At 34.5% G+C, this 14,114-nt stretch overlaps 1 protein-coding gene and 1 long non-coding RNA gene across 2 annotated transcripts; one reads left to right on the top strand and one right to left on the bottom strand.

Moving 5' to 3' along the window:
* Window positions 1-910: 910 nt before the first annotated feature.
* Window positions 911-4,522, bottom strand: LOC113301933. The gene is made up of 3 exons (XR_003336551.1): window positions 3,690-4,522; window positions 2,383-2,449; window positions 911-1,257 (listed from the first exon to the last, which is right to left on the bottom strand). It is a non-coding gene; the product is annotated as an uncharacterized LOC113301933 (long non-coding RNA).
* A 5,850-nt stretch (window positions 4,523-10,372) lies between these two features.
* LOC113301472 lies at window positions 10,373-11,692 on the top strand. Its single transcript, XM_026550246.1, has 2 exons — window positions 10,373-10,862; window positions 10,969-11,692. Exons 1-2 carry the CDS (start codon window positions 10,382-10,384, stop codon window positions 11,460-11,462), a joined length of 975 nt encoding a protein of 324 aa, XP_026406031.1. The 5' UTR covers window positions 10,373-10,381; the 3' UTR covers window positions 11,463-11,692.
* The last annotated feature ends 2,422 nt before the right edge of the window (window positions 11,693-14,114 follow it).

Raw genomic sequence — 14,114 nt, forward strand, 5'->3', positions numbered from 1 at the left:
GTAAAATGATTTATTTATCAATGGGTCTGTCCATGTTCAAGGATTACACTTTCAAGGATTTAATTCTTAGCTGGGACTGGGAGTGGGAGGCTATCTTGAGCGCACCCAAATATGTAATTTTAATTAATTGGGCTTTGAGTGTGGAGTTCTAGCGGTCTTTCTTTTTCCGATAACTTTTCAGTTACAAAAAAAAAAAATCTGAACAAAAAATAAAATCTAACATCATGTACCAAACGGACCTTTAGTTTTACTCGATGCATATACAAACGTTGTGAGTACGATTTTTCATGGTTTTACGAGAAATTTGCTATTCTTGGGTTTTAATGATTTAAATCCCTACAGTATACACAACCGTGAGGTTGGTACTGCTGAGTGCCGGGAGTCTATCGAAACATGGTCAGGTTAATCATTGAATCCTAAGAATATGGACGCAAACAAGGGTGGGTTCATTAATCTTTGAAGAACTGAAAGTCCCTTGCGTAATAAACTGTCTGTTTGCATTACGCGCTGCACTCGTAGTATTGGGGTCCCCCAAACTATTCACAGACTTACAAATTACGATGGAGTCATGGATGATGCTACGTTGATCGGGAGAATGTACCGTGCATTCTCCCGCGTCTCACAAAAAGGGAGCCCCGGGCCCCACCAGGAGCTAACCGTTAAGACGCAGGAGAATGCACTGTACATTCTCCCGGTGAATGTATCATTCCTGTAGTCATATACCATTTTGCTGAGACCATCAGCAACCAAATAACTTTATATTTTGTCCCACTGTCATTAATAAATTTACGAATATCCGTATTATAGTTTGTGAGATAAATCATTTCTATTGTACTAATAGGTCAATCTGAAATGGGACTGAGGAAGTATTTAATATGGCAGGTCATCGGACGCAGAAAAAACAAGGACAAATCCAACTAACTCTGTGTACGTTAATTTTATGGGTGGTTCAGTTCCTTAAAAATCGGGAGGCTGACTGGGAACTTTATAAAGGAATTTTTGCTGAAATAACTGGGAAACCTAATCCCGACATTTCCTGTGTGATACTAGTTACGACTAGTGTGACGGATCAGAAAATCTGGACTCCCAGCGAATCGGATTTCAGCCCACTTAGCAAACTCCGACTCTCCGATACGCCACTCAAGTGACCAAACCTTCAAATTCTTCTGAGCAACTTGAACTCCGACTCTCCGATACGCCACTCAAGTGACCGGACCTTCAAATTCTTCTGAGCAACTTGAACTCGAATTACCCAAGCTACATTAAAAGCAAGCACAAATCAACAGGGCCAGTTTCCCAAAATTCAGAGATGACCAGTTGCCAAAATTAACCGGGCCAGTTGCCCAAAATTAACCGGGCCAGTTGCCCAAAAAATAACACGGGCAGTTGCCCAAAATTAACCGGGCCAGTTGCCCAAAATTAACCGGGCCAGTTGCCCAAAAATAACACGGGCCAGTTGCCCAAAAATAACACGGGCCAGTTGCCCAAAAATAATAGGGCCCAGTTGCCCAAAAGTAAACCGGGCCAGTTGCCCAAAATTAACACGGGCCAGTTGCCCAAAAATAACACGGGCCAGTTGCCCAAAAATAACAGACGACCAATTTCCCATGATATATACTTGCCAAAGTTGCAATCATCTCTGAATAGATGGTATGTACTGCAAAGCAATAATCAAGACTTTAAGATGATATGAACAACCTTGTAGAGTTGTGATGAACCGCATAACGGCTGCCTACGTACCCTCTCTGTTGCTCGAAGGGATCAGGCACGACCGTAGTTCGTCAGCTATTTATTTAGATAATATGAACTACCTTCAATAGTAGCAATTATCTCTTACTATAGATGGTATGAATTGCGTAGCCACAATATTAATAGCAAAATTCCATATTGATACCGAATGTCTCCAAGTACTTAAAATCAAAAAGGAAACTGAAGAGAAACCCCAAAGCTACTAAATCCTATTAAAGGAAAGACCTCAAAATGTACTGTGTGGGAAAACTACTCAAACAAAGTCTCTTTTTCTATGTCTCATTTAAACTTCAACTTTGAACTTTAAATCAACCAATTAAACTCAAACTAATCTTATATTTAGTGAGCTAGTAAGATATAAGTTAGTTTACGAAACCACTTCCCAGCTAACTAGTTAGACTAATCAATCCACTGATAACGTCAATTTATGTCCCTTTAAAAATGACTACAACCTGCCGTACACAAATGGGTACATCATCACCTTAAACCAATCATCTTAATCACTATCAGAAAAATTCCACAAAACTAGATCACCCCATGCTGACACAGAACACATACGTCCGTTTTACCATTAACGCCAACTAAAAATAGTAGAACACAAATTAAGGGTTAGACATTAGCAATGCTACTTACATCTTTATGGAACCCAACAATTCCCTGAATACGCTGAAATCGTATCCTATCTGGATCAGCGTTGCAGCTGCCGCCATTGTTGGGAAACATTAGCACAATCACCAACCAAAATCAAAGTCTTATACAAGAACTACACTCATCAGTCAATGAGATAAAGAAAAATATGAAAATCAGTGTGACAATTATTCATTAGTTAAAGTTTATCAACCTTAACCATAAATTCCACATAAAACAAGAATTCAGGAGCTAGAAACTCCAAGTGCTAAAATGAGACAGATTCGGCGAGAATTAGAAGGCATAATAAAATCAACTGACTTCTTAAAAGATCGCGACAACACAAGGAACGTTAGCATTTTTCAGAAATTCCAGTTACAACTGCCTAAACATTATGAGCCATGATTTCCAAACCGCAAGCCTAAAAATCATGCCTTTTTAAGAGGTCACAGAAAACACCGAGACAAATAATTTCCAAGAAGAAACCATTGGCTAACTCTTTATCAAATCCCACGGATACTGGCCTAAAAAGGTTGTTTGTTTACTTGTCCAATTTTCATCGGAACATGGACTAAATGAATATATTTTTTCAACCTGTTAGTCCCAAATTAACAAGTAATGACATTCAGAAAAATTAGACAATCTCTCACAACTTCTTAGTTAAACCATGAGGTTAGTTCAGGTGTTATATTGTCTCTAAACAAGCATAAAAAAAATGTCAGCAAACTAGGGACATGCATCAGTTAATGTCCTTTGATACATTTTAACAAACATATTATGAACCACGATGACAAATTTCGGAATTTCACTAGCATGACATCAGAGCATTTCCATCAATTTATAGGCATCCACATAAGACTAAAAATATATGTAGTATACAAATCAACCCATAAACCACTTCATGAAGATCATAATGAAATTCTACAAAACTCGTGATACAAGAATTAAGGTCCTAACTATCATTTCTGCAAACAACTTGAGCTCCTTAAAAATAGTGAGCACAACCACTTGAAATCATTTTCCTCATTCATAGTACAGAACAATCTCGTTTAGTTGGCGGAAATTTTATAAAACCAAAGAAATATGTACGCATTCTTCTTATGGCTATTTTCATGCTTTGAATTGAAGTTTAATTAACCATTTCTACAAAACTCTACATTCGAATGAACCCAAATTTCTTTGGGTTTGTAACAATTCGAATTTTAAGAAGTAATACTAGTAAAGTGTATATTCAAAACATGCATTAAGTGCAAAAACACCAACCCACCAATTGATGAAAATCGTTTTGCTCTATTAAGTAAAGAAATGATTACCTCAAACGTTTCCCATAAAGATGAAAATCAGGAGTAAGAAATTTCCTTGGTCCGTTTATGGAACTAGCCAACATGGAAAACAGCTCAATAAACTCATGTATCCCCAAAGTTGATCACTTGCGCGTGATTTCAGTCACTTCCTCTCAATTTCAGTTGCCAGAGTGAGAAGAAGAAAGAAAAGAAAATAAGAACTGATGTCTCCAATCCCATATATAAGAAATTAAGCTCAGTATCACCACTGTACACATAATGAAATAAATTTTCATAACCATGGAAGCATTTAGCATGAGCTAGACATTTCCAACAAATTTAAGAAAATGCCTCAAATTTCATAAACCCCAAATTTATCAATTTCAACTATACAACTTTGAAAATCCTCAAGTTACCGTAAAATACAGTTATCCCATGCTTTGATATTGCTTGAATTGAGAAGTTTAATCATCAAATTATAATAAAACCCCAAAACGAGTATGAACCCTAATTTCCATGTTTTGCAACTCCATTAATTCAAAGAAGAACTTATAACAAATACTTAATGAGACATGCATCGAGTGTGATACACACTTACAGATTTAAACGAGTCATTTCAATCAGTTGAGTGAGAAACACTTGCCTCAAATCAAATTCCCAAGTTGATCCACAGAAATTCCTCCACACCCTTTATAAAACCAACCAGCGGGAACAACAATCTGCTTACGGGATCAGCCAAACTTAGCTGTATCTCCACCAGGTTCATGCACGCATCATTTCAACCAAATCAAGATTTTTCTGTCGCACCGACAAACCGAGGAGGAGAAAAGAAAGAAGACAGGAAATCTCCACCACCCCCACCCCCTCCCTCTCCTCGTTCTCTCCGTTTTCTTGTTATTTATTTTCTCTTAAAAAAATGACACATGTCTAACTGCATGTGGAGCCTTCTAGGCACCCAAGTTTAGGATTAGAGCCACTAGTTTCTCTTTAAAATCTATATTTTGGATTTGGGCAGACTCATACTATCATGGAAGCATCCTAATTAAGGATTCTTAAACACTACCAAATAGAAATTTTATTATTTTGAACCGAACTGAGAAAATGGCACGGAGTGTCACAACTAGAGTCGATTCTCCTTTAACCTAAGTTTCTCCTAAAATCATTATAGGTTAGTGACTTGAAGACTTCATTGGGATTCTGAAGCAAGACCCAATTATTTTCTCTGTAGTTGCATGTTCTGATCTTACTTGTTCAATCGTATTGAGTACTATCTTCTCTAAGATTTTCTCGAGATTTATCTCCGATAGGTAAGATATAAAAATTAATCACAAAACTATTCTTCTCATTCTTTGTGATTCCGCAATAACTTATTCTACTACCATATAGTTAAGTTATTGTGAGGTGATTGATATTTCTAGGTTGTTTTTCAGGAATATAAAAGACCAGATTATCAATTGGTTCATGTTCACCTTGACTTATCAAAAGACGGAACAAAAACTTCATATGTATTTCTGTGGGAGGCAGATTTATCTTTTAAAATAGACTTTTTTGTGGGAGGCAGATTTGTTTATAAAAGTCTTCGACTTTGGGTCGTAGAAACTCTTAGTTGTGGGTGAGATCATCTAAGGGAATCAAGTGCGTAGAGTCATGCTGGGATTCAGAGGCGTAAGGAACGCGACTGTATCTTGATAAGTGTGAGATTGGTTAGGGCTCAACTACATTCCAGTTCGAAGTTAACTTATAGTAGGCTAGAGTCTGTAGCGGCTTAATAAAGTGTGGTGTTCAAATATGTACTAGGTCCCATGGTTTTTCTGCATTTGCGGTTTCCTCGTTAACAAAACTTCTGGTATCTGTGTTATTTCTTTTCCGCATTATATTTTCTATATAATTGAAATATCACAGGTTATGTGTAGTTCAATAAATTGGTAAATCCAACCTTTGGTTGTTGATTGAAATTGATTGACACTTGAATATTGGTCTTGAATATCGTTCAAGCTGTTTCTCATAATAATCAGGCTCGAGGATTCCTATCTGTTTGATTTGCTGATTGCATTGACAAACATAGATATAACTCTTGGATATATTTTTCTTGATTGATTCTGACTGTCTAGTTGATTCTTTTGGAATTATATCTGAGTTAGTCCATACAGATTGTCTAATGAAATATTGTGTGTGGTTTTTAGATCCCCACTTTTTCAATATCATCGACGATGACAATTAATACTAGAATTAATCAATGATAAATAAACAAAAAAAAATAATTAATCAACATGCCAAAACCATTATAGAGACATAATTAACGTGGTTCAGTCATCTCGAACTACGTCCACGAGGAAATCTTATGGGTTGATGAAATACTATGGATCTAGAGATAATAGGATGATTATAATTCGCACGAAACTCTATATTTGTAGAGCTGAGAAGGTATAATAAATATATCCTAGAGTTGAATGAGAAATAATCTATGAGCGTAAAATATTATAGAATATCTTCAAGATATTTGACTTAGTCTCCTCTTCCGGAATATCTTATACATAGGTGCCTTGATGCACATGAAGTTCTTGAACTTCGATAAGTGTTGTGTTGTTCTTCGATCGCGGACCATCGGTTTTAGCTTCATGACAGACTTCCTTAAAAAAGTTATCTATTATTTGTTTATTTATTTATTTTTATTAAAATAACCGAAAGTCATTGTAGTAGACTGACAAGAGTACAAGTGAGGCATCTAGAACGAATTGCCAAGATATGAAATTATTATTACAGGTAATTACACACTCTCAAAAATGGATGGTATATTCTAAAAATAATTTCGGTTAATAAATTATTCATCAAATCAAATCAAATAAAAATGCTTAACAGGCTAATTATGATGGTACCAAATCCAACATAGAGAAATTTTTGGAAATGACACATGATCACGGGAGATGGTAAGAATTCTAAGGAAAAATTTGGCTTATTCTAGGGCCAAATCGCAACTCGAGAAAATACGATAAACAATATTTTCATAAGTTTTGAAATATCATAAGACTAAATGATATTTGGAATTCAATTGGTATTCCTTATAAAAATAATATCAATAGCATTAGATAGAATTTCAGAAATGGAAATTCATATCAAAAATAATGATTAATGTCATGGAAATTTTTCCGAAATCGAATCAATATTGAAATGGCAATGTATGGCTCGACCACGAAATAATTAACAAAACTAATTAATCGTTTAGATAAGATATATCTTTTGGAAGAATATATATGATTGATAGAGTGACGGATATGCCAGAATGAAAAATACCTCCGGTATTTGATTTTACTATGTTTTGGACACTAGTATAAGTAATTAATGAGATTACTCATGCCAAAAGATATTGATAAGAAGATATATACATCAACTTGGAAAATCCAAATCATTTTGAAGTGATTTATGTTTGTATATTTCCAAATATACCGATATTTTCTTCGAGATAAGAGTGAGTATATGTGTTGGATTGATCTTCAAAAATACACGATACATATTTTCGGAAATAAGATATATTACCAGGAATATATAACCAAATTTTAATCGCGTCTAATATTGCTGATAAAAAATAATAATGAATTAAGTCATAATAATACACTTTTAGTGCAAGAATAATACATCCTTAATATCTAAAGATGTTATGGACAATTTAATTGTCTAAGGCTTACTCATCCAAATCCATAATGTTCTAAGTAAAAATAACGGAAGAGACATAAAAATCACCATAAAACACTATATTACTATATTTATTCCGCAAACATAAATGAACATTTTATTTAATTGATATGGATACAAAATCAATTGATCGAGTATTTCTAGTTTGATAGCATCTTAATTTTGATATGCAGATCAAATTTAAGATAGATATCATTGATGATGAAAAATAATATAAGAATCAATCATTGATAAGTAAATAAAATAAAATAATTAATCTACATGCCAAAATTATTATGGAGACATGATTAACGTGGTTTGGTCATCTGGACCTATATTCGCGGAGAAACCCTATAGATTTGATGATATATTATTGATCTAGAGATAAGATGATGATTATAATTTATCCAGAACTCTATGTTTATAGAGTTGCGGAAGGTATTAAAGATATCCTAAAATTGTACGAGAATAATTATCCGTAAAACGTAAAATATTACAAAATATCTTCAAGATATTTGACTTAGTCTTCTCTTCCCGGGAATCTTCTACGTACGTTTCTTGATGCATGTGAAGTAACTTGCTTCAGAAAAGTATATGCACCATATTCCAAAAACAATGCAGAGATAGTCACTAATCATAAAAGTGTGTTTTCCCTAACGGTTAAGAAGTCCAAGACAACAAAGACTTCCAATAAGATTAAAGTTTATTCCAGACAGCTGTTTAATCGTAAGTGACACCTAAAATCAAAATCAGGGATTTAGGGTTGTCATAACAGCAGTGCTATACACCTCCCCCTTCACCTCCATACTCTCCTTCCTGATTAGGTGTTTTTCCATGTGGCACCTAATAAGTAAAATAAAAAAACACGTCATATAATATCCTTAATACAATTCCATCCTTCGAATTTCTTTTCCCTTCTCATCTTCTTCTTTCTCTGTTGGGTAGAAACTTAAAAGAAAGTTCTAAATAGGAAGGAAAAAACATTAAACTCTAAAGTCATTGGAATCATGATCTTGTTATAGATCGACGGCTCAAAATCATCTGCTACAGGCCTTCAAAGTTCTGCTTCATCTCAACAAAAATAAAAACTAGATCTAAACATCTAAATTGATTAATTCATTGGAAAACTTAGTTTTTCTGGATTTATTTTACTGGCATGATTACAGAATATCGATAAGGGCTTTGGAATTGATCTAAAGAAGGTAACAACCACAACAAGTTCGATTAAAAAGAAGGTAACAACCACAACAAGTTTGATTAAAAAGCAAGATGATGAAAACTAAAAATCAAGATCCGAAATAGGTTTATGGTAACAATTTGGTTCATTAGTTCATAATGATTCTAAACAAATGAGTCATATGCAATTTAATTAATAATCTGACTTTTGATGTTGTGGTGAGTGTGACGTAAACTAGTAATGGTAGTAATGGAAGTGACCGACGAGATTCTTAGAAATAGTAAAGAGTTTTTAATTGTTGATTGATAATTGAAAATCAATGGTGCTCAAGAAGATCAGAGAGGGAATTGATCTGGTGGTTGATGTTTCTCATGGATTGATGGTGCTACTCGATGGGAATTTGGGTTTAAGTGATGCCATGATTTGAAGAAGATACAGATGGTGTTGCAGTGGTGTTTGTAGCCCAAAATTATAAAGAAGAACTGTTGTTGCTGTTGATTTTGTGATTCATGGATATAATCGATTAGGGTTCTGTGGATGTATGATTCAGGTATTGAATCAGCTGAATGGAGGTGCTAGAATGGTTTGAGAAGTTAATAGAAGATGGGTTTGTAGTTGTGAATGATTGCAACAGTAACTGAAACATTTATGATCAGAGATTAAGAAAAGAAAGAGAGAAGAAGAACAAGAGAAGAGCAGAAGAAGTAGTCCACTCAGCTCACATGTAGAGAGAGAAGGTTGTAATTTTTTGTCCACTCAGCTCGCCACATAGAATAGGGAGGAGAATAGCATTTGGGTTGTTATAATATGACTCATATTTAGTGATGTTTATGTTATTAAAAACGTGTTTGGATACGCATTCAGAAGTAACTTTTCAACTTCTATGAAGTCAAAATTTAAGAAGTTAGTTTGGGTGTAAAATTTCAGAACAACTTCTAAAAGCAGAAAAGTCAACTTTTTTGTGAAGCAAAAACATTTTGCTTATAGCGGAAGCACTTTTGCTTCTGGTATCCAAACACGCTATAAGTAATAAATAGTGGTTGATTGTGTTCTTTATTTTTGGTACATATCCAGAAATAGCTTTTCGAAATCTAAAAATCAAAAAGTAAGAAGTTAGTTTGGGTGTAAAATTTCAGAACAACCTCTAGGAGTAGAAAAGTCAACTTTTTATGAATCAAGAACATTTTACTTCTAGCAGAAGCACTCGTACTTTTAATATCCAAATGCGCTATATGCAATAAAAATTGTCTGATTATGTTCTTTACTCAGTGATACAGTATCGTTCCGTATTCGACCATCTTGAGTAAGCCTGCATTTTGAGTGTATGTCGCATGCGTGCAAGAAACGATTCGACCATCTGGAGTAAGCCTGCATTTTGAGCGTATGTCACATGCGTGCAAGAAAATCCCGTGTTTGTATAATCCCAGTACAGCAGTACTGTACTTCCTATTTTTTAACGAGGTTAGGCTATGAAGTGTATTAAATTTTGGGGTCATGGACAGATGTAGTGAGAGTTGTGCTTTTAAGAGGGTACATTCAAATTTCAAGGGTTAATTATGAATATGGACACAAACAAGGCTAGATTCGTTTACCTTTCAAGAGAACCAAATAAATATCCCTTCTAAATAACAAACTTATCTTTGTTTGCATTAGACACTGTTGTTGCATTCATAATATCGGTTCCCTTCAAACGAGATAAATGAACATAGACGTGTATACGGTCTCATTGATTCAAGGACGTGAATTTGGTCTCTTTCTTAATCACTATATAAACTTATAAGCATCTCAAGTTCCTTAACAAGTCAATCACCCAAAAGAGGAAAAAAGAAACCGAAAATCAAAAGATTATTTAGAAAAGTATACGTAATTGTACTTGATGGAATCAACATCAACAACAATGGGGAAAAATCTAGGAATGAGATTTAAGAGAATAGCAGAAGCGTTTAATCAAGGAGCTAAGGCAAGAATGTGTGCAGAGAGTAGTGGAAGTGAACATTCAGCAGTAGGGGATAATAATACTTCACCTGATGATCTTTCTGACTTGGTTGATTTGTTTCTTGAGCGAGGATATGATGATAATGAAATTGAGTTTCAAGAACATGAAAAAAAGGTAGTTAAAGTTAAAGAGAAGAAGAAAGGATCTGATGATGATGATTTGGATGAGTTTATGGATGATTCTGAAACTAAAGATATGTTAAAAGACCTGTTATTAGGATCCCAAGATGGGGATTCTCAAGTTCGAAGAAAAATTCGCGATGAAACGGAATTAGCTTTTAAAGATACCAGAATGAGCTCTTCAGAAGATGGATTTAGAAGACGATTAATGACTAGATTACGTCAAAGAGGTTTTGATGCAGGTACTTATTTTCATTTACTTTGTTGTTGCAATATTAGGAAAAATGTCAAACTATTAAAGGGTGTATTTTTTATGCTTATGGTTGTTCTATGTATTGACATATTCAGGTCTTTGCAAATCAAGATGGGAAAAAACGGGTCGGTTTCCAGCAGGAACGTTCGAGTATGTAGATGTGATTGTCTCAGGAAACCGTTACATTGTTGAAGTACATCTTGTTGGAGAATTCACCATTGCTAGACCAACAAATCGTTACATTACTTTGCTCGAAGCGTTTCCTCAAATTTTTGTTGGGAAACCGGATAAACTAAAACAAGTAGTGAGAATAATGTGCGAGGGTAGTAAACAATCGTTAGAGAAAAATGATATGCACATTCCACCGTGGAGAAGAAATGGGTATATGCAAGCGAAATGGCTTAGCATGTACAAGAGAACGATCAATTCCGTTGCGGATATGGTTGTGTCAGGTTCGGGAACTGGCAGACGGTCGGTCGGATTTGGCACAATTCCAGCACCTGTGAAGGTCTATTATTGTAGAGATGAGTTAGAGCGGAGAAGAGATGTGGTGGGAACGGGTAAAAAAGTAGGCCAATTATTAATTTGATGGCATCAGCGATCAGATTGTTAGAATCAGAATTCACTTGTATACGCGGAATCCCCTAAGAAACATCCCGTTCATGAAATGATGGTAAAAATTTCAACAATGAAGTTGGTGGAAGACCCAAGTCAACCTGCAGGCTTTTTGAATAGACTAGAAACCTCAATCGTAAGATTTCTTCAGTATCTCATTGTTTCTTATGTTTGTTATCAATTTTGTAAATGATTTTGTTAGTAATATGGTAATAAAACTTTATTATTTGGCCAAATAAATAAATCCATCTTCTGATTTACCCACTTTGAAGCAAGTACTTTTCAACTTGGTTAGCTTGTAGATTTTGAGGTCACGGGTCGGCAAGGGCTAACATATGTGGTGGCACTTGAGGGGAACAATGCTGAAAATCCTACTTCGTTATATAATTCGACATATTCACTATTTCTGTCAAAAAAATTGTTGTTGAATCCGCGAGCAGTCTGCTCGAGGTTTCTAAACAGCTAAACCCTCACAAGGCAATAAAATATCATCAAAAAACACCGGAAACTTTTGTCTGAAGATTAAACAATCGGTTTTGTCTGAAAATTTTATATATCCGCTCTAAGTTTTGTCTTTAAAACAGTTTTTTAATTTTTTTGTTTTGTTTTGTTTTACCTTTTGTCTAAGAGAAAAAAACGGTTTTTCTCACCGAAATATAACAAATTCAGCTGAGACCAAATTCCTACAGAGCCAACTAAATTAGTTAGACCCACATTCGCCCATTTTTGGAGTAATTGCTTCCCATTTTTATCATCTTATACTGTCTTCACATACCGAACATGATGAGAAAAAAATTATCCAGATGTTTGGTATGCGTCTACCTAATGGTAGAGGGTACTAGATGGCAAGAATAAACTGAAACAAATTGATCAGGGTCATTAACAAACATTTTCAAGCCTCTTCGAATTTGTGATAAGTATTAGTTAATGCAATAATAATAATAATAAAAATACGTATCTGAAATATCTTTTAACAAATAATGAATTTTGGATTCTAATACAAAAATGGAATAGACCATACGTATGAATGCAGTCTGTAATAGACTCCCATATCTATCTACTATCTTGACCTTGTTAGTTTATTGAATAAAATTTATTTATTTGGAGGGTAAAATAACCTGGCGAGATTGGGGTTAGTATCCCGAATGAGATAAAATTTTGATCATTTTGAATTAAAATAGGATACCCCTTAACCTTGTATTTTCTAAATGGCTAATATACTCTTGTTTAATTAACACTAAAAAAATCTAATTAGATTAATTGATTGAATTTAGATTAAAACTTATGAGTAGATTAAAATTTATGAATTTAAGTTATGAAATTTTGTTTTTGATTGAACTCATGTGAGAAGATTTTTGATGAAAAAATTTTGTTTCGAAAAAAGTTTTTGCAATGGAAATGGAAGCATACTACCCAAACACTTCTACATAGGGGATTGCAAAGATGATATATGAAATCATACTCAAAATTATAAAAGAAATCAACATTTTCAGTTCTGAAACCATGAAAAGTCGGCAAGGTCGACGAATGAAGAAGATGTCGACTGTACTTTGGCCGGCAAGGTCGTCGAAAGAAGAAGATGCCGACTATACTTTAGCCGGCAAGGTCGTCGGATGAAGAAGATGCCGACCTTTTTTTTTTGACACACAGGAGACTGTTGTAAATGCTTCACTAGTCGGCATCTTATTGATTTCTTACCTTGCCGGCTAACTTATAGTCGGCAAGGTCGACAGAAAAATACCCTGCTGATTATAGGATTTTTGCAGTACATAGAAAGGTGTTACAAATGCATGATTAGTAGGAAAGTTATTAATTTCATAACCTGCCGACTAAACTATAGTCGGCAAGGTATAAGGATGAATATTTTGCCGACCCTGTAAATGCTAATTTCAGAGATGAAAAGTCGGCATGATATTCAACTTAGGAAGCTGCCGACTACTATTAGTCGGCAAGGTCGACAAAAAATACCCTGCCGACTTTTAGCAAAAATGTTGAATCATACGGGATTTGAGATTGGGTATGATTTTGTACCCAATCTCAACTCGAGTATGTATTATACTCAATATCAAAACCCGTATGTTTTTTTTGTTTCATTTTCATTTTTCTTTTTTTTTGATTTCATCATGTAGAGATTTTGAAATCATACCCATTCTTAAAGAGATTTTGAATTTCTTTTTTGACAGGTTTTAGGTTTTAGTCAGCAAGGTTTAAATTTGGTTGAAAATAGTTAAGACAATTTGATCTTTTAGACACCTCTTAACACACTATCTTAAATGGGTTTAAAATTGGTATTATCCCAATTAATTTGGTTATATCCTAATCAAGCCAGATAAAATAATGTAGAGCAGCGCTCCGTAGAACTCATGTAACAAGTTAATAAACAGATATCCCAGAGAGTACATCTTGGTATGGATAACAGATACAAATACAACCTTTAAAAAGAAAAAAGAAAGAAAAGAAAGACTCTCTTGTTACCCTGTTACATGCGGAAAAAATTCCCGGTGAAACATGACCTTGATCCATGGACTAGTATATATAAAATCCAGGATATGCATTCTACTTTGGGGATCAAAAAAATAAAAAAACATCGAGTATACCTTACCAAATCTAACCTCATCATCTGGCC

This window comes from Papaver somniferum, chromosome 8, assembly GCF_003573695.1.
Source record: "Papaver somniferum cultivar HN1 chromosome 8, ASM357369v1, whole genome shotgun sequence".
In the NCBI taxonomy this organism is placed as follows: Eukaryota; Viridiplantae; Streptophyta; class Magnoliopsida; order Ranunculales; family Papaveraceae; genus Papaver; species Papaver somniferum.

Excerpts from the sequence above, each read along its gene's own strand:
- LOC113301472 (XM_026550246.1), top strand. The coding sequence starts at position 10,382 with ATGGAATCAACATCAACAACAATGGGGAAAAATCTAGGAATGAGATTT. Across the intron at positions 10,863-10,968 it reads TCAAAGAGGTTTTGATGCAG|GTCTTTGCAAATCAAGATGG; the intron begins GTACTTATTTTC and ends TGACATATTCAG.